The sequence below is a fragment of the Mchenga conophoros genome, linkage group LG22 (assembly GCF_057382185.1).
Source record: "Mchenga conophoros isolate Kocher_MC1m ecotype Shallow Benthic linkage group LG22, M_conophoros_male_GT1.1, whole genome shotgun sequence".
Classification (NCBI taxonomy): domain Eukaryota; kingdom Metazoa; phylum Chordata; class Actinopteri; order Cichliformes; family Cichlidae; genus Mchenga; species Mchenga conophoros.
The window spans coordinates 24713138-24740055 of record NC_140546.1 but is presented as its reverse complement, the minus strand read 5'-3'; the positions used below and the strand labels follow the sequence as shown (position 1 = coordinate 24740055).

The following is a 26918-nucleotide window of genomic DNA, read 5'->3' as shown; positions in this document are numbered from 1 at the left end:
ATAAAACCCCATCTTCTTTCAGGGCTGTGTACCAGGGTAAGTTCTCCATCATGCATCAAGAATAGAAACAGTTCAAGACGACATACACTTACAGGTCTTTGAACTTAAATGCACCCCGGCAGCAGCAGCAGCATGGGAATGTGTCTTTCCTTGATACTTGGAAGTAAAAAACAGATTTACATAATGGCAGGCAATATGTCATGTGCCTTGATGCTTGGTATCAGTAACCCTCCTCTGTCTGTCTTACTATGTCTCTCCTGGTGACAATACCATCAGCTCACTTCTTGAAATGGATGTTAGTATCCATAGCACCTTCAGAAGAGCATTAGATCACCACTGGTTATCAACTGCAAAGGCGTTTCCAGCCTCATTCCACCTGACAGGTGGCAGGTTCCACATGTGTTAAATCACTTACTGTACCAAGAAGTAATTATACTGCCACCATAAATCTTCCAGATGTCCCAGCAAGTAAGATTATCTCCTCACACTCCACCACGCACGCATATACGGTCACGAGAGCAAATGCGCTTTATGCTGTGAATGCTGATACAAAAGCAGATACACATGCAAAGTAACTGCTGCGGGCTCAGGTGGCCAGTTGTTTACCACATGGGTCAAAGCATTGCACTTCCCACGCATGGCTGAACTATGAGTGGACAAGATACACTGGGAACAATTACTTTATAAAAGCTCACATGCTATTCACCAGGGCTATTGTGTGTTGGGGATTTTTTTGGTGAGTTGTTGGAGTGGCACAGTACTTGTCAAGAAAAGGTACAAGCAAAAAGGTTGCTTTCAATCAACAGCAAAGTCACATTTGCTGAACAGTTTCTGTTCTTTATTTTGAAGAATTAGAGAAACAATCAGAAGCAAGTATCCATGTCGACACAAAGCCATATCAGTGGCTATCATGCCACAACAACAGCCATCTCGTCTTGTGTTGTACAGCGAGACCCCACAATTTTAGAGAAAGAAAACTCAACGATTAGATCCTGTATAAGCTCGCTCACTGCACTGAGAGACAACTTGCTTGTAACAGAATCGCCAGGCTTAGGGTGGAGCAGCCATCTGCTCCAACTGGTTGGAGGAAGAGGAGAAAAAGAAGACAGGATAGATGAGCATAGAGACGTGCCGAATAACACAATAACAAAGACACAAACTGCAGAAAAGGATGGGAAAAAAGCGAATGACACGCAATATATATTTATGCACAAGGAGTGAAAACATAGGCCTTTGAAATCGTTGCTTCAAAGATGAGGACAGGTCTGAAACATTTGCAGTCTGCTGCTGTCTCCAAAGGAACTTAGTTGCCTCAAGATGGTGATGAAACAGCATTAGGATGGAGCTTGCGAAGCAGTGTGGACAAGTTGGCAATTAAATGCAATCTGTTTGCGATAATATGATGGTTATCTGGTGCCATCTACATGTACAAAATACTAACATTAAACTTTGCTAACTCTAGAAATTGACATAAACGGCTTACAGAGCTCAATCAGAACCCTAGTATCATAGATTTAAAACACAAATTTAGAAACTCCTCCACAAATAGTGACAAAGTTATTGCAGGACAGCGGTTTAAGTGCAAAATGACACTTGGCAACCTTGCTTTTATATAGAATTAGAATCAGAATATAAAGAGCAAAAAAAAAAGAATTAAATTTTTCCAAGTCCCAAGGTTGACATCATAATTTTGCTATTGTGTGACTGAGCCCGTAATAATAAGTTTCAATTTTAAAAAAAGAAAGAAAGTTTTAAGCTTTATCTTAGGGTGACTGTCTCAAAAGCCCAAACATTTAACTGATTCCACATAGTCACACTGTTAGTGGGGTCCATGAAATTCAATGTATTGTTAAAAAATATGGGGGAAAAACTAAAGTAAAATGGGAGAATCACAGGTAAACTTGTCCTTCAAGAGTGAAATTCTCTGTTAGGATAATATGATACTATGAGGCCCCATATATGTGATGAATAGTAATTCCAATAGTTGAGTCTGGGAGTAATACGGGAGCTGCTCTGCTTTGCTTGGTGTTCTCAAGAGCTGGGTTGATCCAAACTAACATCTTAAAGCACTAAAGTGACATAGTGGATGCTCAGCACTTTCTGTGTTTCAGTGCTTTTTAATATTATGTTTGACATCACTTATTATTTATGGTTTGATGAGTAGTGTGTAGTGAGCAGGACTGGAGATGTGAAGGGAGTGGTGGGATAGGGTCCACAAGCTGGAGAGTTTACAGGAGAAAAGTGTTGCGTCAAATCAAACTGATATAAACTGTATCGTCTGTTCCTCTTTTCCAATTTAAAACAATATATTTGAACACTTTAAGCAGGCAGCAACACCCAGCCATAACAGATGGAGCACATGAAGTGAGGGAATACAAACGGCCTAACATAATTCATGGCGTTCCACTGATGTTAGAAGGAAAGTCAGAGGAGAAGAACACTAAAAGTCAGTGAAAAACATAGATAAATGTCACCTACAGTTGGGCTGCTGGGAGTGGAATAGTACCCATGGCCACATTAGCATCACGTGCTCCACTGCACAGCTATCAAGCTAATTGTGATGGATCAAATTGCCACTGTATGTAGGCAAAGGCTTTTGTTGTGTTCTTGTCAAAGCAAAGACAGAATTTTGTCGTGCAGGTGAACCGCCATTCGCATCCCTCAGATAGTTGCTTAAAATCAAATGCTTTGCTTCAAACTGCATGTCAGCGTTGCGCTCACATGAAATGTCACTGTTGCCAAAACAACGCAGGGGTGTGTGGTTGAAAATCAGCAAGCGGTGCCACACCAACATATTTTTTTTCTTGTTTTTTTTACTCTTTATAAAACCGCAGAGGCTGATGCTTCACGCAAAATGTCAACCCTGTCACAGAGATTTGCATGGTTGGACTTTGACATTGGAAAGCTTTTTTTTAATATCATCACGCGACTGGAAGTCCAACAAACAATTGCACACACATCCACATGCACGCTAGCCTCCTGTGGGGATTGTATCATGCGACTGTGGGCACAGGTGCTCTGTGGAATGCCTGTCTATTTTCTGCAGTTAATCGATCACATGAAGTCATCGGAGCTTGACTTTGGGAGTCAGTGGGCCAGAGAGTGATACAGACTATGTGAGTGTGCATCTATGTGTGTGTCTGCGCTGTAATACATCATTGTATTCCATTATCAACGAATCGCTCTATGGCCACTCTAAAGCTGTGAGAGCCTTCTGAGAGACGCTGTAGCTCTGAGGTTTTTCGTCATCCACTCGTTCACACACAAATATCCTAGGCGCTCGCACTAACTCACACTTGCTCTTGTTCTCACTCTCTACTCATGCACACACGCAGGCATACACACACATGCTGCACAGTGCAGTCTCAAATGATGGGTATGCATGGGATGGGGGCTCTCTGGAGGTTATCTAATTTGGCCCACTGGTGCCTTAACCACATCTCCCTCGCTTCACTTCATCTCCTCGCATGTCGCTCAAAACTTCCGCTGGCCTAAAATATCCCGCTCACAATTTTACTCTGACTTCGCTCGCCTCCTAACATCATACAACTTTCATTAGGTGCAGACAGAGTGATAGACCTAATTCAGCACCAACCTTTGCCCCCCATCTTATTCCCCTCGACCAGTTACACCCTTGGGATCTGAAAGGCATTTTCAACACGGGGCCAGGATACTGAAACTCTGCTGTACTATATTCTTCCTATATCCTCTTGTGTGTGTCTGTCTGTGTGTGTGTATGTATGCATTTTAATGTTATATGTGTCTTCACTCTTTTTATGTTGTTCTCAGTAAGCTAGTATTGGTATAGTATGTTCCTGGAGAACATATTGCCAATTCCTTCCATAAATATTCTCTGATTAATAAGGTTTTTCAGTTTAATTCAATTGAGCTCAATTGAATTGAATTAAATGTTATTTATATAGCGTTAAATCAAAACAGTCACCCTAAGGTGCTTTATTTTGTAAGGTAAAGACACCAAAATAATAGAGAGAAAACTACAACAACCTCTTTTGAGCAAGCACTTAGCTACAGTGGGAAGGAAAAACTCCCGTTTAATAGGAAGAAACCTGCAGCAGAACCAGGCCCAGGAAGGGGCAGCCATATGCCATGACTGATTAGTAAGAGAAATGAGATGAAAAGGTCAAAACCTGCTTAAGCCTTTGGTATACCATGCAGATTTGCCCTCATCACCACAGGGGTAAAAAAAAGAAAAAAGAAAAAGAAGCAAACAAACAAACAGGAAGTTTACTAGATCATTTAGCATGAGTGAGTGAGAGTATATGCTTTTTACAATACTTTTTTAATCCTTTGGTGTTAAAAAAGTCATTGTGTCTACCTGTTTATGGATCATTTATGGATCAAATTCTGTCTTTGTTGAAAACGCAAATTGAGTTTAAACATCGTACATTTTCTTTTTCAACTCAAAAAGCTAACCAGCGCACCAGAAACGACAATGGATGCAATTGGAACGCAGCGAGATATCTGAAGACGCTAATTAGAGAGGAGTTACAGAACTCAATCTAAACAGCCTGAAATTGCCTTTTATAAGCTGTTTGTGTATTGGAGTTAACACCTGCAATATCACACATCAACACAGCTCACATAATTGAATTCTAACAGAATACAACCCGCTTAAAAAAAACCAAAATCTGTGTCAAAAACTGAGAATAAACATCTTGAATCTATATGTGCAGATGGCAGTGGTGGGAGGCAAAATAAGACATAGTGGCAGAGTATAACATGTAGGAGTCAAGCAAGCATGCATACTATGCAAATGTATTGTGCCATCTGCAAAACAAAAAAAAACAAAAAAAGAATGTAAGAAAAAGAGGACAAAGAGGTCATATTTATTGGAAAATACACAATATACAATATAATTTTGATTTGTGGCATATTTAATGGCATCAGCAGGAAGTTGGCTTGTGTACTGTTCCAATCCATACTGATCCAAAGCAATCTGTTGAGAAAATGGGAAAGGATTTAAATGACAAGGTGTGTATGTCTATCAATGTGTGTGTGTTTATGTGAGTGTGTGTGTGTGTGTGTGTGTGTGTGTGTGTGTGTGTGTGTGTGTGTGCGCTTATGTGAGTGTTTGGGCCTTTGCTGAAGCATAAAGGGGCTCAGTGCTGAGCCCGTTCAGTACCATGTGCACAGAATACTAATTCTCCTGCCACAGTCTTTCACACACACGCACACACACACACACACACACACACACGCACACACACGTGGCCGTGCTCCATTCTTTTAGGGAAAAAATATCTCCGCAGCTACTGTATTGTATGGCATGCAATTACTCTTTGTCATAAGCCGTGGCGTGTGTTTGCAGCCTGCATTTTTCATTGTGTTTGTATGTGTTCGGGTAAAGGGTTATGCAAACACCTGTATGTAAATACAGTGTACCAGCACACTGTGAGAATAAACACATATTACCCATGTTGCTCGAGATACACAAGAAAAAGCACACACTTCTCTCCGCTCTAATTACCAAGAAGCGATAGTATTCCGTGAGGAAGGGATGAACTGACTGCTTGTGTGTGTGTCTGTGTCTAGGTGTGCGTGTGTAAGTGTGTATTTTTAAGTGACGGACCACTGGCTTCTGCTCAATGCAAGGTTGATCTGGTCCCCAGAGCTCTCGTCAAATCCCAGTTCCCTCTCTAATTTCCTCCTTTCTGTGTTTCCACCTCCTCTTTCTACACCCCTACCACATGCATATGACATAATTCGCAACCTGAATCTGTGTTAACATGAATTCCCTTGGAAGTGAAATGCTGTAACTGTGTATGTGAGTGTGTGTGAGTGTGTGCAGTATGGATGTGGGAATGTGCAGGGATTAAGGCAGATGTACAGCAAAGTGACCTTTTGACAGCTGGATAATGAAGCGTATAAGGAAATTAACGACACCTTACTCGCAAAAATTCAGATGTCAATATTTAAGCATGCAGACTTGCCATGAAGTATCTGTAACTAAGCATAGTAAAATACTGTAGTCATGTATGAAAGTCTTAAGTCATCCATCACTTCTTTATTCATTTTATTCATGGAAGAAATGATCTCAGTGGAAGTTTGGCCGTCAAGAAACTATTCAAACGCCAAATTCCACAAGAAGAACTCACATTATTGAAGCAGCGTGGGGTCATGTTGATCAAAAAAAGTACAAAAGGCAGGTCAAGCTTCTTCAAAGAAGAGCTTTGAATGCCTCCATTTACAAAGTAAAATTACCAGAAAGGTTGTAATACAAAATACTGACTTTCAAGCTCTTTAGAATTGTACAAACTCAGTTTTTGCCTTACGCACTATATTTCCATTTCCATTTGCACATTTCAATAAATCACTGCACAAATTTTGTTATTTTCCTAATAAAAATCGGGTGACTTAAGACATTTGAACAGCATTGTGTATTACAAAAACTGTCATCCTGAAATATATGTTTTTTTCCGACAATTTATGAAACTTGAGCATATTTTATTATGTGCACAGGTCTCTGTGGTACTGGACTGTTAAAGGAATGAATCATTGTGTACCACTGTAGCTGATCAAAGTCACTCAGATTAAAGTAAGAGAAATACAAGTCAAAGACAAGTCCAGCTGTCCTTGCTCTCCTGCATTTGTAAACACTGCTGGTGGACATTACAAATATGACCCGAATGTGTCATGACAGCACAAAGCCAGATTGCACTTGCACTGGAGGCAGTGGACACTTCTTCAGCTGCTTCATTCCTATATTTATGGGTTGAACTTTAGTTCCACTCCAGTGCCAAAATAAAAGGAAGAAAGAAAGAAAGAAAAAGAACACAAGACTGTACGTCTAACAGTCGGCACCAATAAAAATTCTTTTGACAATAGTAATTAAGAACAACAAAGTGCTGGTATTTACTGTAAAGGTTGAGCCTTTTTTTTTTTATAAATAAAGGAAAAATTACAGTAAAATTACTCTATTAACTTTTCTATTTATTTTTTAAAGAATAGCAATACATATACACCACGTTGCATTTAAGTAAAATGCAACCAGTGCAGTTTATGGAGTTTATGGACTTGTTTTTCTTTTTTTTTTTCTTTAAAAGAATGGACTCCCGTCTTCTTAGCATGGAGAACAGAGGCTGAAATTTTTTAAGGTTAGCTTGAGGCTGCATCCTATAGTATTTCCTGAAGAGTACATTATTTAAACTGACACTTCTCTGTGCTTACAACAGCAGTCTTTTCATTCCTAATACCAACTAGTGCAAATAATACGATGAATAACAAAAGAAAAACAAGCACCAAATTACACCCTTGCAAACTTGAGAAGGAAGCTTCCACTTAGAGCCCCAATTCAATATGTGCATGCCTACTAATTAAATCAAAGGGCAACTACGGTAGATATTGTAGTGTGATGAATGAGCCAACACATACAGGATGGTGTAATTCTCTCACAAATGATTGATGAATGATTGAAAACAATGATGCTAGCTTCATATTCTCCGTTCAGCTGTCTCTCACATAAATGAGACGTTCTTACGTCCTCGGGATCCAGAACAGCTCATGATATTAAGAAATATAGTATACCACGGTAAGATAAATCTGCTGTTTATTGCCATTTTCCGATTAGGTGAGGTAGAAGCTACGGGCAAATGTGGTGGAAGCCACGAGCTGACATGACAAGGAACTCCATGTCATCAACTTAATCCTTACACTTCATACACCAGGAGAAGCCATCTGTCATCTATCACAGTGCTGTTGTTGGCACACGTGCGGACTTTATGAATACATAATTGACAAATCACAGGCATGACATGAATGAGTAAAACTACAAGCTATCATGTAAATTACACAGGATCTTAGAATAGGGTGGCAATTTAATAGCAGCAATGTACTAATTGAACCCACATGCACTAAAGACATGCAATCAGGGTATCTTATTTGAGAGTTCCTTTGAAGATTTAATGTATTCTCTCATTGCTGTGTAGATATATAAGTGTAGTTCACCATTAAGAATTGGCTAGATTAAGAAATGGTTTTTCTCTCTTCATCTCTAAAAAGGCCAAATAATTCACTCAAGCAAGGCTGCCCTTCATTCCAAATAGAAATCTAAAGGATCCTGTGTATTTGCAGGAGCAAAGCCTTCAAGCTCACTTTATACCGCAATAGAAATAAGAACATGAGAATGCGAAATTAATATTTTTATGTAATGCTGAGATCTCTGTCCATTTTAGTACGTGCATTTGATTAATGTGCAAAGGAGAGTTAGCTGTAATATTTTCAGTTTTAGAAAAGACAGAAGAAGAAAGCATAACATGTAAAGACCATGAGATAAATAGCATGTGGAAATAAGCATTGTCACAAACTTTCAACTGTAAATATTAGCCACATGCTAATGTGTGCACATGTATGATAGCACTTTGTATTTCCTTTTTCTTTTTCACTTAATACAAAATGATTATGTGGAAGACATCAGGTGTGGGCGGAGACAGCTGCTGATGGATTGGAAAAGCCGGGGATCTGAGTTTTATCAAGCAGACCTGACATTCAGCCACAAAACATCTCAGGAACTGAAATGTGCCCTCACTTGCTCATGGTCGTGGTATAACAGTTAGCTCTAAGAATCACATCATAAGCACAAGAGTTACAAAAAATATAGAGAAAAGCCTTTTAAAGCATAAACGTATTGCATTAACTATTTACAGCAGTTGAGAAAAAGCCCAAGGTTACATGTTTATTAAACTGGAAAAGCAATCTGTTTGCATTACTTTCCATACTCTCTGCCATTTGAGACATTTGCAGCAAATTTGAGAAAGTTAGATTAGAGAGTTGAATGATTATTATTGTTTAGTTTGCTCCTCGAAGAGTCAGTGTCAGTAGAGGAGATTCAATTTCATATTCTGCAAACAAGTTTGTTGAATTTACTATGAACTGTTTGGCTACAAAGTACCATCTCTCCCTGCCAGCATCCACTGAGACGCCTATAGAAAAATACACATATGCGGTATTAAAGACCTGGTTGAGCAAAGTGTCGCTCTAATAAACTACATAGATAAATTCTTTCTTTGCCAACTCCATGGATGAAGAGCAAACAGGCTTTTTTCACAAGTAAATACTCATCATTTGATGCCTCTGGCTCCCTTGTAGGTACCCTAGGTCATATTTAGTACAATTTGATTACTGTACTGGTTAAGGTCATCTTGTAAAAAGGAAAAAAAGTAGATTTCAGATTCAAACGGCTTAACAATGTAAACTGTGTTGATAAATTACTTTTGTTAAAACAAGAAACTCGACTGCTGAGTTTAACTTGTATTCATGACGAATTAGAAAGTTCTGTTGATCATGTATTTATCTCATCTATAAATCTAAAATCTAAAGATACTGATTGTGTAACTCGGTGTAATTAGATCTGTTTGCCCATTTCAAGGAAAAGAGCTATAGAATTGTTACCTTCAGAAGTTTTAGTTGTGAGTTCAGCTAATTAGATGTCCAGTGGATTGCTTATGTAAAATTTATGAAGAAAGAACTGCAGTATATTTAGTTCCCATCATGGCTTCTCATCGCGAGTTGGCAACCCTGCCTTATTTCATCTTCTTCTTTGATGTGCTTGTTTTTATATGCTTTTCCTCTAATTTCCTAACTCTTGCGCCAAAACCTCTTCTTTTTTTTTTTTTAGCACCGACACGCGCCCATCACTATCAGAAAAACTACAGTTTTTATGTGTTTCAACTGACCTTTAACTTTTAACAGTTGTTTTAATTCTGGCTGGGAATGAAGTCGTATTTGTTGCATAACTATGGAAGCAATATGGTAAATAGATGCATCTCGATGAGGGGTTAGGTCATTAATTATTATTTTTATTATCAATAATAAATGAGTCTGTCTTTCTGCAACTGAGACAGATGAGCTGTTACAGAGTAGCAGTTTTACTTTTTCATTTCAGTTTCATTTCCTTTTATACAGATGTTGTCCTAAGACTCAGACCCTGTTTACTAAAGTCAAAATTCATTTCCTTTGTTCTAATTTTTACTATTTGTTTTCGTCTTAAATTTAAAGTGAGTGTCTGAGTCTCACCACAGCTGACAGTTGAAAATTGGCAACCATGCATTAAGGCAAAAAGTGGACCGGCACGAAGGAGAAAGCTGGCATTTAAGCTTTGTTTTTGAGTGTCTCTGACTCAGCGGGGGCAAAATTGTTTATCTTTCAGTCGACAGAAAGGGGACAGGAGCAGAGTAAAGGCAAGATTATGGCTGTTACTCTGACAGCACAGTCCTGGATTTACAGTAATTTTAACATTTATGGATAATTACTGCAAAGGGGAACTGGTGAGAAAAAAATGTTTTCTACAGAAGACCAGGGGTTGAGAACATCCTGCAGGAGTGGACAGTGGCTGGTTGCTAACTAATCTTTTTTTTCTTCTTCTCTGCTCTCTTTAGGGGTCCCCACAGCGGATTGCGTGCATCCATCTAAACCCTATTGCCAACATTTTCCTCTCTCATGCCAACCCTCTTAATGCCCTCCTTTAATACATCCATACATCTTCTCTGTGGTCTTTCTCTTGTCCTCCTGCCTGGCTCGCCATATTCAACATTCTTTACCCAATATATCCACTATCCTTCCTGTGCATATCTCCTATCCTGGTAGATTAAAGGTAGCCTTATCTCTCTAACTTTAACTCAAAACCTGAGCTGCCCTTCTGATGCAATCATTTCAAATGCTCTCTCTTATGGTCACTGCCACTGAAATTCTTAGCATCTCCAGCTTTGCCTCCTGATGTTTTGGTAGCGCCACCTTCTCCAAACCATACATGTGACTGCTAATCAATATGTCAGCAAATAACTGTCTTATGGAAGTGACACAAAAATAAAGCTAAGAGGTCTTTCAGGACAGTGGCATAAGCTGGATATCACTGCAACCCTTAGAATTAATTAACAGAGTTGCATTATCAGTTTGACTTTTGGCCAAAACAGTTACATGGCACTTTCTCAAGCAATAGTACATCAGGTCAAGACAAAATGGTAAATGACTCACTTCCTTAATCTCCCTTAAGTATACCCTTTTCTTCCTCTATGAGGTTATAAGATGATAAATGCTCCCCTGCTCATGAAATCCAGAAGACGATAACCTTCCCACTAGCAAGGTAAAAATCTCCCTAGAGCTCTTAGTGTGTGTGTTAGTGTGTTGTTAAAGGAAGGCCAAGCCTAACAATAACCTGGTTCTAATTATTACTATGCAGACTGCAAACATGCTTATGAGGCACCCAAAGGAAAATTATTATGCAATTATGTGACCTGAAAAGCAAACTCCATCTCAGCATATCACATGCACCTCTATATTGTTCTAATTTAATTACATTAGACTAAATACTCTGGTGGCAGTGATGAAGTGAAATGATTAGAAAGCTTTAGCACAAGTGCTTGTCCATTTCTGTTTGGATTAAGCACTTATCTGTGTTGCTTGCAGGCAGAAAACAGATTTATGCGGATGCACACACGCAAACAAATTTCCATGTGTATTGTGCGTGAAAGGATTGTCTTCTTTGTGTCTAATTCATTGATGTAGAAAAGACGGTTTGCATATTGTCCATTGGTGTCAAATCTGATCTAGTCCTAACATTCTCAGTGGATGGATACACACACACATACACACACAATACCGTTCAGCATGTAAACTGAAGTCATGGGAGACCCACCCCTTGGCCACATGGGGGAATCTCTAAAATATAGATCAAAAGGCTGGATTTCTGTCAGGCATTACAAATCTTTTGATGGAAGGTTTAAAGGGCCTCCTTTGAACTGCTTCGTTTTTTTTTAATTAAAGGCCAACATGCAAAAGACAAAATTCAAATAATAAATTATCTGTCAAGCAGCCAATGTGACCCCCCTCTCGCCACCTCCACCGCTTCTCGAGGTGCTACAAAAAGGCACGATAACAAACTTTTCTTTTCCATTTGTTACTCCGAGTGGATACATAAAATAAACAACTCAGAGTGTTTGGGTCAGCTTGCACCTTGGACTATCTTGCTTTATTGCACGTTGTGTTACAAGGCCAAAGTAATTTTCACATAGGGATGTGTGCTCATGTGTGATGCACTGAAAATAGCAAGACCAGCACTGAAACACCACCTCATAAATTACAGTGAAAGGAATCCTACCTTGTCGTACGTCTCGGGGCGCTATGGCGATTGCATCATTGGAATGCAGTTCGGTGACGCAACAGTCATCAGGAGCCAGTGACCCGTTACTGAAAGTGTGCGGTGTCTCTGGGAGCAGAGGAACAGGTGGTGCCATAATGTTGTGATTTGGACAAATACAGCCTGTCTGGGTCATCCCACAACCATCCCCATCAGAAACCTCCTGGTCTCCATTGTGATCAGTGCGCAAACACTCCTCGAACCATCGGCAGAGCACACCGCAGGTAAACTGACTGGAGTTTTCGTTGTTAATGAGTAACACCTCTACCAGTCTCAGCTCCAGCAATTCCTTAGATACCTGAGGCTCATCTGCAGCTGGATGTCTCGTTAGACACAGTTGGACAAAGTTCTTATCGAACTGCAGAAAGGAGTAAGGTCCGTCTGAACTGGTGCGGCTGCCACAAAGATCGATGACTTCCTGATCTCTGGCTGTGGCCGTCTGTAAGTGCAGGGGACAGCTTTGATTGGCTAGGTGGTGGTCAAGGGAAAGGAGCATGGGGGAGTGTGTCCTACAAATGACAGGGTGGCGCGTGAAGCGGAGATAGAGGGAGTACTTGGTGGGATCCGGGTTTTCCAGAGACCAGGAACAACCCGGTGCCCTGGAGGGAAAAAGCTCCCTTAGGGAGAAAGAGCCATAGAGCACCCCAGCTACAAGGCTGGAGCATGGTGAGGACAAAGGCGAGGGGGCCCCCTCTGCCCCGGTGCTGGGGATGCTATTGGCAACCCCATAGGCAGCCTCAGCCAGGGCAGAGAGAGGAGCTAGAGCGAGGGCAGACACGGCAGCCAGGGCCCCAGCCACAGCCAGGAGAGAGGACAGCACAGACAGACACACCCCACCAGCAGTGTTCATCCTATGACATTCGTCCTGCAGGGGGAGAGAAGAGAGAATAGGATGGGTGAGGCGGGGATAGAGAGAGATCTGATTGGACATTAGACATATTAGGCAATACTTTCAAACAAAATCAACATGCCATGGATAAAAGAGAAAAAGTTCAATATTGTATTTAAAAAAATCACATCAAGCTGAAAATGTTTTGGACAGCTTTCTGCCACTCCTCAGAGTAGAATATAAACAACTTCATGGAAGCACTTCTCACGAAGCTCTTCAAACATACACACACAAGCGCCGTCAAAAACACAAACACATCCCTGCTGGGCTGGATTAAAAGGGTTGATGACTTGGCTGTTGAGACATGCACTGTGGGGCCTGCTCTACCCTTTCCTGCTGATATGTGCACACAAACACACAGACAAGCTCCCCCAAGGCTCTGGCAAACTATTACCATCACCGACACAGTGAGGGTCCGCCAACAGCTTGATTTTGACTCACACAACACACACACACACAGCTGACAAAAAAACCTCTATATACAGTGTTTTAGCATTTTACTTGAAACTACTTCAATAGTCACTATATTTTTGTATTCTCAGTGTGTCGGCTCCATCACCTAAGACTTTCAAGTGGTTCTGCATAATTGTGGTTTGAAGAGGATGCGTGGGAGATGGGAAATGTTTGCACCACTCTACCAATAACCTTATAGCATAATACCTACTTTTTCTTGCAAAAAATATTACTATGCTTTGAAATTCAATAAATGCCTCAAGACAACACATACTTTTACCACAACTTTGTACTGTAAACACATTACAAAACTTTACAAAGCTACTACACAATACCACAAAAAGTCATTGATGAATTAAAAAAATGAAACTGCAAAGAAAAAAAAACAAAGATTTTCTTTGAATTAATGAGCTCTATATAAATAATATGTTCAGATGCAAAGATGCAGGACTTGGAAAGCCATCTCATGAATGAGGTACTTTCTGGGCTGATGTGCTTTTTTTTCTTAACTTAATTGATGCATGGTTCTCTTAAATTCCTCCAGCACATTTCAAATGCAATGCGGTTTGAACTGGACTTTTGCAGCTGTGCTTGGGATTATTGTCCTGTTTCATGACCTATTGACATATGGCCTCACATTTGACTCTAGAACAATTTGGTATACAACAGTCATTGGTTGACTCAATGACGGCAAGGTGTCCAGGTCCTGTGGCTGCAAAACAAGCCAACTCATCGCCCCTCAACCACAGTGCTTCACAGATGGTATGAGGTGTTTGGCCATAATGCACAGCATCGTATTTGGCCGATACCAAAAACAGCATATCAGCACAAATGTGTCTGCTTTGGTGTCATCTGTCTAAAGGACATTTTTCCACAAGTCCTGTGGTTGGTTCAGATGCAACATGATCTTTTTAGAGGGGAGAGGCTTTCTCCTGGCAACTATTCAAAACAAGCCATACTTGTCATGTCATAAACTTTAACATCTAACATGTTAACCGAGGCTGAACATTGCATGTTCTGACTTTGGGGTGAAGATTTCCACTCTTAGGGAATTGGCAGCTGTCATGAATGTTTTCCACTTGTGAATAATCCATCTTTCTGCGGAATGATGGACGTCAAATGGTTTGAAAAAGGTCTTATAGTCTCTGCAGTCTCTGTAGATGATTAGAAACAATTTCTTTCTCTAAGATTATTGCTGATGTCTTTCTTCCTTGGCACTGATTTAAAACACACCTGAATGCTCTAAATACCCCCGTGCCAAACCTTCTGCTTTTACAGAGGTGCTCACATTTGCTGAAGATCAGTTAATAAGGTACATTTGATTAGCAGCACCTGGCTGCTACTTACCCTCTTCATTCACATGGAAATAATAAGGGTGGTATAATTTTTTTTTCACACACTTCTGCATTTGCCTTAATTTCTTATACAATAGTAAGACACAACTTAGCACATCTTAGGTTTTATTTACCTATTTTTAAATTTTATTTAATATTCTCATTTGATTATTTGATGTCAAGTGTATGAGCTCACAAAATGTCATCTTCTTGTGAGCCAGCTGAGTGAAAGAGAATAAAAACATCCTTCTCTTTCTCTTCTCCTCAGCTGTAGTCTTGGTAACTTGCTTGTAGTGGGCCCAAGCTCTTGTTATATAATCCAAATTAAACATTAATGCATAAAAGAGAGAAAAACAGTGGAATTTCTGAAATTCATGGTGTGTTGTATGTAAATGAAATGGCAGGTAAACCACATATGTACAACCACAAGGGCATGCCACGTGAACCGGAAATTACATCCTTTTGCACTTGCACTGGTTATTTTGGGAGTATTTTTCACACTGACAAGTATGGCTGTCTGGAGTGCACTACATAACTATATATTATCCTTATAATGGTCAACAAGTTCTATATGGTCCATATCTCATTCTAGACGAGTGCCATCTTGGACTGGGAGGGACCACGGATTTTTAACCAATAGCAAAAGAATATCTTGGTACAAATGCAAATTCTATCTACATAGTGAACACTGACAAAATTTCATCAGGTATTGACTTTAAAAATTATGTTAAACTGTTTAATTATTAGTGTGAAGTGTAGCATGACAGTGCCAATCAGATTACTAAACCTTCCTACACAATGACCTACAATGTTTGTACGTTGAGAGCAACTCCACTTCCTTTAGGGTCAGATTAGTGAAATGCAGCAGTTACCTGTACTCACAGGATTTATACAAGTCTGATAAGGCCCTCCATCACTGCACATGTAGTCCACAAGATTTTGGTAAGAGGTTTACTTCACCAATGTCAAGAGGTGACTCCCCAGAGTTAGACAGCAAGAGGCACTTACGCTTATAGGTGTGAGATTTTAATGAGGGCCAAACAAAAGACAACGAGAAAGATGGAGGAGGAAGAGATGTTGAAGGAAGAAGTGAATTAAAGTTAAAGCCATTATACAACAACAGGGGAAATATGTACACAATTTGCATCACTTAACATGAAAAATAAATAATCCCCTTTGGAGTGGGGGGAAGCATTTTGTTGATGCTAACTCAGAGTGATGTACAGTGCATAAAATACTGTCATGCTCAAGGACAGTTGACCTACACGCAATTTTTCTGGACAATAAATCTGCTTCACGGGAAGGTCTCCGAAACCAGTATGCCACCCTGTTGTGCAGTGAGGAGCACAGGAAAGACAAATGTTCTTTAAAAATGTCCCATATGTAAGTGATGAAGAAGAAGAAAAAAGTGTTAATTCTTTTTTTTATGTTTGTTTTTGTCAAAGACAGCAACCGGAGACATATTGCAAAAACACACACACATATAACATACGAGTACTTGTACACAGAATATTCATTGTAGGCCTCCATTTGCCAACAGCACACCACTCAAAGGCACCGTACTTCTGTTCCCTTATCAGGCACTGTTTACTCTGGGAAGAGCTGGTAGTCGTGTGGGACAAGTAACCATAGCAACATTGTGATATTCTGGTTTTTTTTTTCCTTTCTTTCCTTCATCTTAGTCTTGTGTTACTATTTAGACTGGGTGTTTCTTCTACCACATTCCCACCTTGATACCCCCCCCCCCAACACACACATGCAGAATGAATGATCCAAAGAGCTTTCAAACAGCACTAGTGTGAGCTATAGAGACAAATGCATTGCACAGTGGGGGAAAGGTGGAAGGAATGTAGCATCTTGTGAAATCTGCTCAAGGATGATGCTGTCTGGCATGTGACGGGGTTATAGTCTTGTACCTGTCTGTTACAGACTGTCCTACTTAAACCAATTAAAAGATAAATACACAGAATGAATATCTGCACAATCTGCACAGGGGACACAGGCCCTGTGAAAAACATGTCACTTAGCTGTATGAATATAATGAATTATCTATATGACAAACTTCTTATATTTTTTTCCTTTCTGTACTGAAGGGATCGATGTGCCCTATGCTATATATTAATAAATACAGACTTTTGGATTGTTTCATTTATGTGCCAAAAATCAAAGTGTCTTCTGTAACAGACCGAACAAAAGTGAGGGCAGATACAGTATAGTCCAAACCATGCATAGGTTAAAAAAATAAAATACACACATTTTACGGATGAAAAGAAGTCAAAAGCGTTAAGCAAATTGTTTTTGGGACAATGAGCAATGAATATTCATAGAGCCACAGTCTGTGCTGGAGTAGGCCCTAAAGTGCCGTCTTCATGAGGCCATTCTGTCCCACTTCACTCTAAAACAGCATTTTACTATGGGCATCCATAAATATTCATTAGCTTTGATGTCTTCCTTCCCCCTTCCACCTTGACATTAATGTTATCACCAAGGATGGCAAAATATGTATATCCCTCACTCCCCGTCTCACCATCCTCTCCCGCTCCTCTTGGCTCTGTCGTTATTCTTTAATGCCGTGCAAGTGACAATATGACTCATCTGATTTTTGTCCTTACCATAAAACATCTGCAAGACAGAACAGTGCTGGGGCACTAGTTTTGAAATAATATCACAGCACTAAAAAGTATCGCTGTCCTTGACTGGGATTATTATTTCACAGAGTGCTTTAAAGCATCATTAATGACAGATCAAAAATGGGTCTTTTGTCCTCGACAGTAGAGTACTGAATGTAGTTTAGGGGAAACATATACTTTGATTCAAGAAAAAAAAAGATTTTAATGCTTTGTATGTGTTCTTGCCCTGGAACTTAAAAAAGGGACCTTATATATATTTAGCATTTGAATTCACTCTAGCATAAAAAATGATTTGTATCTATTCCTTTTACACAGCAGGATCCTTTTCCCATGATGATAAAATGGGATATTAATGATCACCAGTTGTATTATTCCCCATACACTTGTCTCTAAAAACCTCGCCTCTGTCTCCAGAAAAGCTTGCCTGACTTATAAACTTGCATTGAACTGTTGCTGAGCCATGCTGTGAAACCACAAGGCAAAACACCCTGAATGACTGAATTATAAAATAATCTCTGTTTAAGGATCATACTTGAGAAAACCAAAATGCGCTGGTACTGTCGATATTTTTGTGTGCAGCGTAAACTTTAGCTGAACCCACACTTACAACAGAATAATATAACATGTTTCACACGTCTTACCTCTATCAATACAGATGGAATAGTAACAGTCTCTTAAAGTAAGTAATAGAGAAAAATTATTTTAAAGCATAAAGAAATGTAGCTATTTAAAATTAAAATTATACTTAAAGTAAAAAGTCAACTTTTTAACTTCTCACGCCTTCTAATCAATTCAATTCAATTTTATTTACACAGCACCAAATCACAACAACAGTTACCTCAAGGCGCTTTATATTGTAAGGTAGACCCTACAATAATACATACAGAGAAAAACCCAACAATTATATGACCCCCTATGAGCAAGCACTTTGGCGACAGCGAAAAGGAAAAACTCCCTTTTAACTCCCTGTTGACACAACGATTAAAATATCAAGATGACTTTTTCTTTTCTTTAAGAACCAAGCAAAGACATTGATACAGGTTATGAAGCAATCAACGCTGCTTTGTTTAAAAAAAGAGAAAAACCCCACCACACCTATACACAAAAGCTAACCAATCATGTCACTATTGTATGACAAAATAAATAAATAAATCTATTGTCTACTTAAAGATTCAATGTGTATCAGTTTCTCCCATTGAGGCAACATGTAAAACTAATGGATATGTTTGGCCTGAGGTCCTCAGTGGAGTAGCCTCAAGCTTCAATTCTTTCAGCTTGGATAGTGAGGCTACAGAAAACCTGCTTATCGCATATTCAGCAGGCATTTCTTCAGGCAGTAATGCACAATAAACCTAGTCATCAGTGCTAATTGAAAGCCATACACTAGTGCAAAAAAGAAAAAAGAATGGTCATTACTCAGAAAAGCTAAATGTACCGTGTGCCTAAGCCTTTAAGGTTCCAATCATAAATCACTGCGAGTTGAAGTCCAGCCAAGAACCTTTGTTGCATATGATTTCCCATGTTTCCCTTTCTCCCCTCAAATCCTGTCAAGTCTCTAGTTTTTCTAACATTTCCAAGTGCAAGCACAAAATGCACAAAATTACGAAAGAAAAAGAGCTTAAACCAGCGACATGAAAACAAGCTGTGAGGTGTCACTCTTTAAGTTGACATAATCTTACAGTTAATTTTTGCCTTCATTTAGACATCTGCTAAATGTATGATTAACTAAGGTCCACCTGTTGATCGTGCATAGCCAGCAGGTGGACCTTACTTATAGTTGTATAATTTGTTGGACAAAGACATACATTTTGTAATTTTATGCATGTACACCACCAAGCTGGATTTTATATCAGAAGTTTCTGCTTAATTTTAAAGGCTTTAGCTAAAGTTAAAGTTACAGTTAGATCCAATATTAATACTCTGTTTAGTTCATTAGTTGCTAATTTTGCTAAGGAAGCATGCTAAGTACTTGCTAAGTGCTGCTGGCTTTTAGATCCTTTCACTGAGAATAGATTCTTGTTGTGCTAAAATTGATGCCACAATAGCAATGAAGCACAGCAGTTAAGTTGTGTGCTAGGAAACTGACACACTGAGCTCAAAGTTCTAAATCTCCACAGAGCTGAGGGGCAGCAGAGCTCCGTAATAATCCCCCCTCTTCATTGTGACTCTGTGCATCTGTCCCTAAAGTGACTCACCTTAATTCATACATAGCTACTTGATCCAACAGCAGTGAGAATAGGTTCCTAACTTTTGAACTGAGACATTATCAGGCAACAGAGAGACCTGAGTAACAAAACTAGATTATACTATGTAGCATGAGTAGCATATTTGTTACGTTGTAAGGATTCCTGTAGCACATGAGCTGTTATCTGCATATTTGACACATATCATCATAAGAGACATGAAGATTGCTAACAGAGTATTTTTTAACCCAAATGAGATCCTTTTCTGACAACGAACAAATAGATTTGTTACCTTAGCTGCTAATGAAATAACTTTGCTGAGTCTAAATGACAAAAGGTTATTGGATAGAAAGGACCAGTCTCCACAGTATAAGTCTTCCATTCTACCTCATCTTCCACAATAAACACATTCACATGTTGACTCTACTCTTAATAATATCCCCCATAATATAATACTTTTGCTTTTACTTCAGAGACCCTGAAGGCTAACAACTATAGCTACTGTTCTATGACAGCAGCTGTCTAAAATGGACATCAGTATACATGCTAACTTTAATGAGGCTTTTCCCATAAAAAAGATAATCATGCACTAAACCACAAATACCTTCCAGTAAACTTGTTTGTTCTTGCAGAATGATAGAGTGAAATAGCTTTTGGGCAACTGAATATCCCTGGATATGGTGCCTGTGTTTAGGGAGTTCTGATAAAGCACAACGACACCCCCTTCTTTTTGTCATATTCCTCACACTCCATTTCTCTGCTTCCACCCATTCTTCAGTGCATAGATTTAAGTGCACTGTGGTAGAGAATGGTATTGTCAGATTTATTGATGTAGCGTATCTCTCTCATTTGCAACCCTCAGCAGAGATCAGCACGTGCCCTTTATATGAGCCCACACAAACACCCATGCTCGATAAATAATCCATTTGACGTTCACACACACATACACGCGTGCCACACCCGTTTGAACGCTAGCTCGATACTATCAAAACTTGAAGTCTGTATCCTTGTGCGAAGTGTTTGGAGTCTCTCTCTGTACTTCTGATTAACAAGTCATGAAACATTCCTCTTTCTCGCTCTGGCCTCCAGCATCAAATTCTCAACTCTGTCCCTTCTCATCTTTACTTTCAGCCTCTTATAAATCTCAGCCTTCCTCAAAGTCAAACTTAATTTATTTACCCGCATAGCCACACATCTGTGCTTGCTCCGTTTAAAGTCCTTTATCTGGATAAGATCTTCTGTCTGTAAAGGAATATGAAGAACTAATGTTGTTAATCTGATTTATTCGGGCTGACATTTTAGAAGTCAGTATTCTGTTTGTCCTTTTATCAAACTTGCTCCTGCACACCACCAAGTCACTGCTTTTCACTTTGCCTTATCAGTTATTCACAAATGGCAGGCAAGCTGAGTGGATCTCATGCTGTGAAAAGAGACAGCAGTACTACACCCCTTGATCACACAAAAGGGCACTTTGTCTTTCAGCTATGGATATGCTACATACACAAGCACAAGCACACCAAGGCGCCTATACATATTCATAGATCCAGCTTAACATGTAACATGTGTGCTGATTGAAGGCGTAAATCATAAGTGTGAGATGAAACTGAGTAACGAATTGATTTATCAATCGTGAAGGGAGTGGATCAACAGAGAACCTACGCGGGCATTGAAGGAAAGTAGTTCACATGTTTCAAAGCATGTTTATGGAATTATTTATTAGTGTAGCTTCGATTTGAAGGCAAAACATTACCAACGAACACTATAGTACAGATTAAGTCACTTAAACAGCTTGACTTTTTTTGTGAGGCAAATTAATTCATGAAAGAACTAGAATTCTTTCTTCAATGATTCTAGATGGATTCACATAGTCTTAATATCAAGTTTGGGATATCGCATCTTTAAAGTTGTGACTCCGACAACAAGAGCACCGCACGGCAGCACCCCGACAGTGCTCAGGTCTCATACAGCAGACTCACTTTGTAGTTTATCTTTGAAGATCGAAAACGTTTGGCACATTTTTAATAACTTTACAGATAGCTCTGCAAGATGAAAGTGAAATATTTTGCCAGCAAGTCTTAAGCAATCACCCAGTGATTAATGTTGTGGAGCAAAAAAAAAAAAAAAACCCTCTACAAATGCAAAAACAAGCTGGCCAACTAACACCCACTGCACCACATAGCGAAGTCTACTCGGATCAGGCAAAGAAAAGAAATCCATCCGTGGTTACATCACAAAGGCCCTGTGAAACTATTCGCGGAGTTATGGACAATGATGAGCAGCCTCTGTTCTGCTAGTGACATTTTACATCGTTTTGTTCATCATCTCGCATATTCGTGTTATTATAGTCATGCAGACTCAGGACTGTGACAGTCTTTCAAATTTGTATCGTTAAATTCCACAAACCTTCATGCTCCTTTTCAGAATCAGAATCAGAATCAGAATCGTGTTTATTGGCCAAGTATATGTGCAGACACATACAGGGAATTTGGTTCCGGTAGATGGTGGCTCTCAAGCACAGCACACACACACACACACACACACACACACACACACACACACACACACACACACACACACACACGTGTCTATATATACACATTACACATACATACACAAAGCTGTGTAAATTGTAAATCAACTATAAATAACGAATCTAAACTTATATACATAAAATACAGAAATGAATGAGGTGGAATGAATACTGCAAAATGTACATAAGGTGCAGCTGCAGTCTGGCAGTGGGAGCAGTGTGACAGGTCAACTGTTAAGAAGGGAGATGGCGAGGGGAAAGAAACTGTTCCTGTGTCGGGTGGTCCTGGTCTGCAGGCTTCTGTACCGTCTGCCAGAGGGCAGCAGATCAAAAAGTCTGTGTCCAGGGTGTGAGGGGTCTGTGATGATTTTCCCTGCCCGTTTCCTGGTTCTTGAGAGGTTTAGATCCTGGATGGAGGGCAGGGGCGTGCCGATGATCCTTTCTGCTGCCCGTACAGTCCGCTGCAGTCTGCTCCTGTCCTGTTTAGTGGCTGCACCATACCAGACTGTGATGGAGGAGCACAGGACAGACTCAATGACCGCAGTGTAGAACTGGATCAGCAGCTCCTTTTTTTCAGACCGTGACCTTCATCAAAACCATTTAGCTTAACTGCCAGTTGTTGTGCAAATTGTGCATATGATGAATGGTTTGGAACAAACAGCTTAGTTGTGATTAAAAACCTGAAACTAAAGTACACTATGTGATTTACTGAATCTAAAATAGCTTTTAAATCAACTCTGAATCGAACTGTTGTACCAATTATCAGTGATATCAGTGATTTTCCCTTTTAATACTGATATTAATTCTTCAAAATACCACCGAAAAATGACTGTTCAGCAGAGAACAGAAGTCTCTGAAGATCCTCTAACATCACACTTTCTTGTAAATGAAGGTGAAGGGCTAACAGAGAGGTAAAGAGGCAGGTTAATTGCAGCCCAACCTGAGAGGAGTAAATGACCGCACATTAGGAAATTACTCCTAGAATGGATTTACACTGAATTATTGTCAATATCGCCATATATGGTCCCGAATCTACAGACGGCAAATAATTATAACATGGGATTTGCTCTGTCAGTGAAAAGTAGCTTCCCACTGTAGCAATTTCATACTCTGTGTATGAGCTATGAGTATGGACACTGATTAAATGACCACCACTACTTTAATTATCTATAGTAAATAAGCAAACACAATAAATGAAAATGACACTGGTAATGTAATATTGTGGTAAGTAGATTGTGCACTGATGTGATGTTCTAAGAAAAACTGAAAGTCATTCGTCAAACTCTAATTTAGTAACACTTAAAGCAAATGCATTTCTCAATACACTCAGTGGGGAAAATGTAAGCCAATTATTACATGGTCTCATACCCTTTAAAAAGCACTTTAATGGCATGTAGCATTTATTCAATGTGTTCCAAACCTGAATTTCAATATTGATTGATGTTACTTTTGCGGGCAGATATTGATAGTGAGACCCATTAATTTCACATGAGTGAGTAAACAGTTGTTGGAGCTAAGGATAAGAAAATTGATGAAATGGAAAGTATGGTGCGGGAAGGTAATTTTTCTTTTTTTTTCTTTCTTTCTTTTAAAACCCTGGAAGCCTCAGAGAAAGACTAATAGATCACAAGCAAAGTGTTGCAGTTTATCCATTTCATAACGTTAACATGCAGGTTTGGTGAAAGCATATTGCACACACAGCCATTCTCGCAGCCATTTGTGAAACAGTTACGAACTTTTAATCTGCTGATACATTTTTGACTTTTTCCATTTTTATTTCATGTTCCTGCACACAAATTTCCGAGCTTCATTTATTTTCATCTGCCTCGACACAATTTGTCATCTGCAGTTTTGTCTCCATGAAATGAATATTTTTCACATTTAAAGGATGAAAAACTCGACATTTTGGGGGGCTGGAGGGAATTGCGAGGACAGGGAATCATTCATCGTCGCTGACGCTCACAGATCGCAGATTGACTCCTACACAAGAGATTTATTTTATTAATAATCATTAAAAACTACTTAGTTAGGCTAAAACAATAAAAAACAACTCAGACAGGTTTAGAAAGAAATGGTTTGGGTTCAAATATAACAGTTTTGTATAGTGATATAACATGTAACACTTCTCTCAAAGATCATATCTTTTGGTTATGAGTATCATGTGGCTCCTCTGAAATGTCGGGACAACATACGCTGATCAGGTATAACATTATGACCACATGCTTAATATTGCTTTGGTCCCCCTGTTGCTACTAAAACAGCCTGACCCAAACCAAGATATTAGCAACAGATGTTCCATTGGATTTTGAGGCCAAATCAACATCTCAGACTTTGTGTTGTGCTTTTGGCAGTGGACAAGTGGACTGGTCTGCGGCTATGTAGACCCATGTGAAACAAACTGTATCCTGATGCCTTTCTATCAGAACCAGCATTGTATATTTTGGTTATCCAAGCTATAGTAGCTCGTCTGTTGGTTGCAGCCTTCACTCCCCACGTACATTTATGACCCAGGGGTCTAGCCATCACAATTTGGCTCTTGTCAAACCCACTCAAATCCGTGCACTTGCCCATTTTCCGACTTCTAACACTTTCCCACTTCTGTATTACTTTTTTGTGACTAATTGCCATTTTGCCATGAGACAGTTGTGTAATGTCACCAAATAAAGCTTTTGTTTACTGATAAAACTTTCTTTAGGCATGAGTTAACAAAACTACCTAAGGTTACATGTCTCAGAGTTCAAACAGCCAACAGGCTGATGCAACCACTCAATCTGAGCTGCTGCTGAAAAGCTGAGCTAAATCTTCTTCAATCAGCACAAAAAAAAATGAAAAAAATCACGCTTTTATCTACAGTATATTGTTGCACAGCTTACATCTGCTAGAGATACACTCAAAAGAAAAAAAGTGACATGTAATTAATGATTAAAGAAAACCAAAGCTACCATGTAATGTGTAGACAAGGTTGCAAGACAGTGACAGACGTGACATACCCGACTCTTCCCACTCTAAATTTCAGGAGTTTCCTGCAGCACATCAGTTCCTGTCTGCTTCACATTTAATATGACCCTGCGACTAACTACCAGGGGAGCTCAAGGCAGCAAAATTCCTGCTATGATACATTAATGCTTTACTGTACAAAACCTTGCCTGCCTTTAATTGTGGCAGTTCTCTGATAGCATGATTTAGCAGATTATAAATTTACACATACTGAAGCGTGTGTCAGGTTTGACCCAACACACCCACTCAAACAACTCTACCCCCTTAACCTTGTTGCCATGGTGGGGAAAACGGCCTAAATGTCACCATCTGCTGAGTGTTTGGACAGAATCGGATGGCACAGACACATGCACGCAGTGTGATTATATTTAAAATGAGAGTGAAGCAGACCATGTATTTAGGCAGACAACTCACTGCTATGTGCATATATAGATCTGAATAAATCAGCGAGTCTGTGTATGTGTGATGTGGGATGTACAATAAGGAGTTTGGAAAAATGCCTTGTAATATTGTGGTGGGCCTAGAGGGAATCTAGGTTTTATTGTGCAATAGAGGTTCACAGACTGAGGAAGATGGGGATCGGCTTCCCTCTACAGCATATTCCTGCCAACAGATCAGCTTACACCAGCTTTTTCTTTTCTTTTCTTTTTTTCAAGGAAACAAGAATATATGGTACAGAGAAAGCCAGAGACAGAGGGGGGGGGAAGCAAAAGAAGGAGACAGAAACAGAGACAGAATACTTGGACTGAAACATTTGTTATATGAAGTCTGAAGAAAGCTAAAGGAAAATGGAAAAACACGAATTTCTCAATGATGCACTATAGTTAAAAAAGGAAAGTCATTTTTGGAAACAGGAAATCCTTTGTAAAATCAATAATGATATGATATTGTTTACTAAGCTTAAAATAAACTGCTTGCTTTGTCTTGCTTTCTCTTTTCATGGGCAACACTACAGGTACCTGCCTCTTCAGTCTAGCAATCCACACATCTTTGGATGTTTTTGACCTCCATACATGATCCCCTGTTTACTCTGCCAGCAACTCATTCCTCTTAACTTATTCTTTTGCCTTCCGAAGGGTTAATTGAGCATAAGATTTGCAGATATTAAAGGTTACACAAGGTTAAAGTGAAATCTTGCAAGCAAATGATTCGTTTTAAGGCGAAAATGTTTATATTGAAAATATTGATTGCCGCATGCAAATGGAGACATCTGCGCGTCGGCCCAATTTCCCCACAGCAAAGCTAATAGTAAATTTGATCTGGGACTAAAAGATTGAAAATACCAAACACCACTTCCCATGAAAACCAGAGGCATCATAATGGGATCTAAAAGGCATTAAAGAAGCTTTAAAGTTCCAAGACTCATTGATTGGAAAAAGGGGGGAATAAAAGCTGCTCATTGAAAAATAAAATTAAAAAGTCACACACGGAGTAATAGTGTACTTAATGTAATTGTGGCATCGGGGTGAAAGATAATAGGCAGCTAGAGCTAAATTTATTGTCGATGTCAACAGATATGTTACAGCAGAAGGAGAGAAATGAAGTGAAAAGGGCAAGGCGGTGTGTGTGTTTGTATGTGTGCGCCCCTGTGTGATTGCACGCGTCTCAGTGCAGGTTTGACAGGTTTTGTAAGCCGTTCAAGGTTACATTTATTTGTCGGTGTGTATTCTTGTGCACGTGCAGGTGTGAACTGATGGAAAACACATCCTTCAGGCAGGGATATTTGTCTTCTACAGACTATCTACAAATAA

The 26918-nt window shown here is 39.5% G+C and overlaps 1 protein-coding gene across 4 annotated transcripts in view; it reads right to left on the bottom strand.

The window, feature by feature from the left end:
• adgrb2 (adhesion G protein-coupled receptor B2) overlaps positions 1 to 26918 on the bottom strand; it is a 253991-nt gene that overhangs the window by 166890 nt on the left and 60183 nt on the right. For 3 of the 4 annotated variants that reach the window (XM_085262313.1, XM_085262315.1, XM_085262314.1), the window contains exon 2: positions 12113 to 13016. In XM_085262313.1, coding sequence (XP_085118439.1) covers positions 12113 to 13001 — 889 coding nt within the window. In that variant the 5' untranslated portion in view covers positions 13002 to 13016. Of the gene's footprint in view, positions 1 to 12112; positions 13017 to 26918 lie in introns of those variants that run through there. The other variant, XM_085262317.1, reaches the window with a different exon arrangement.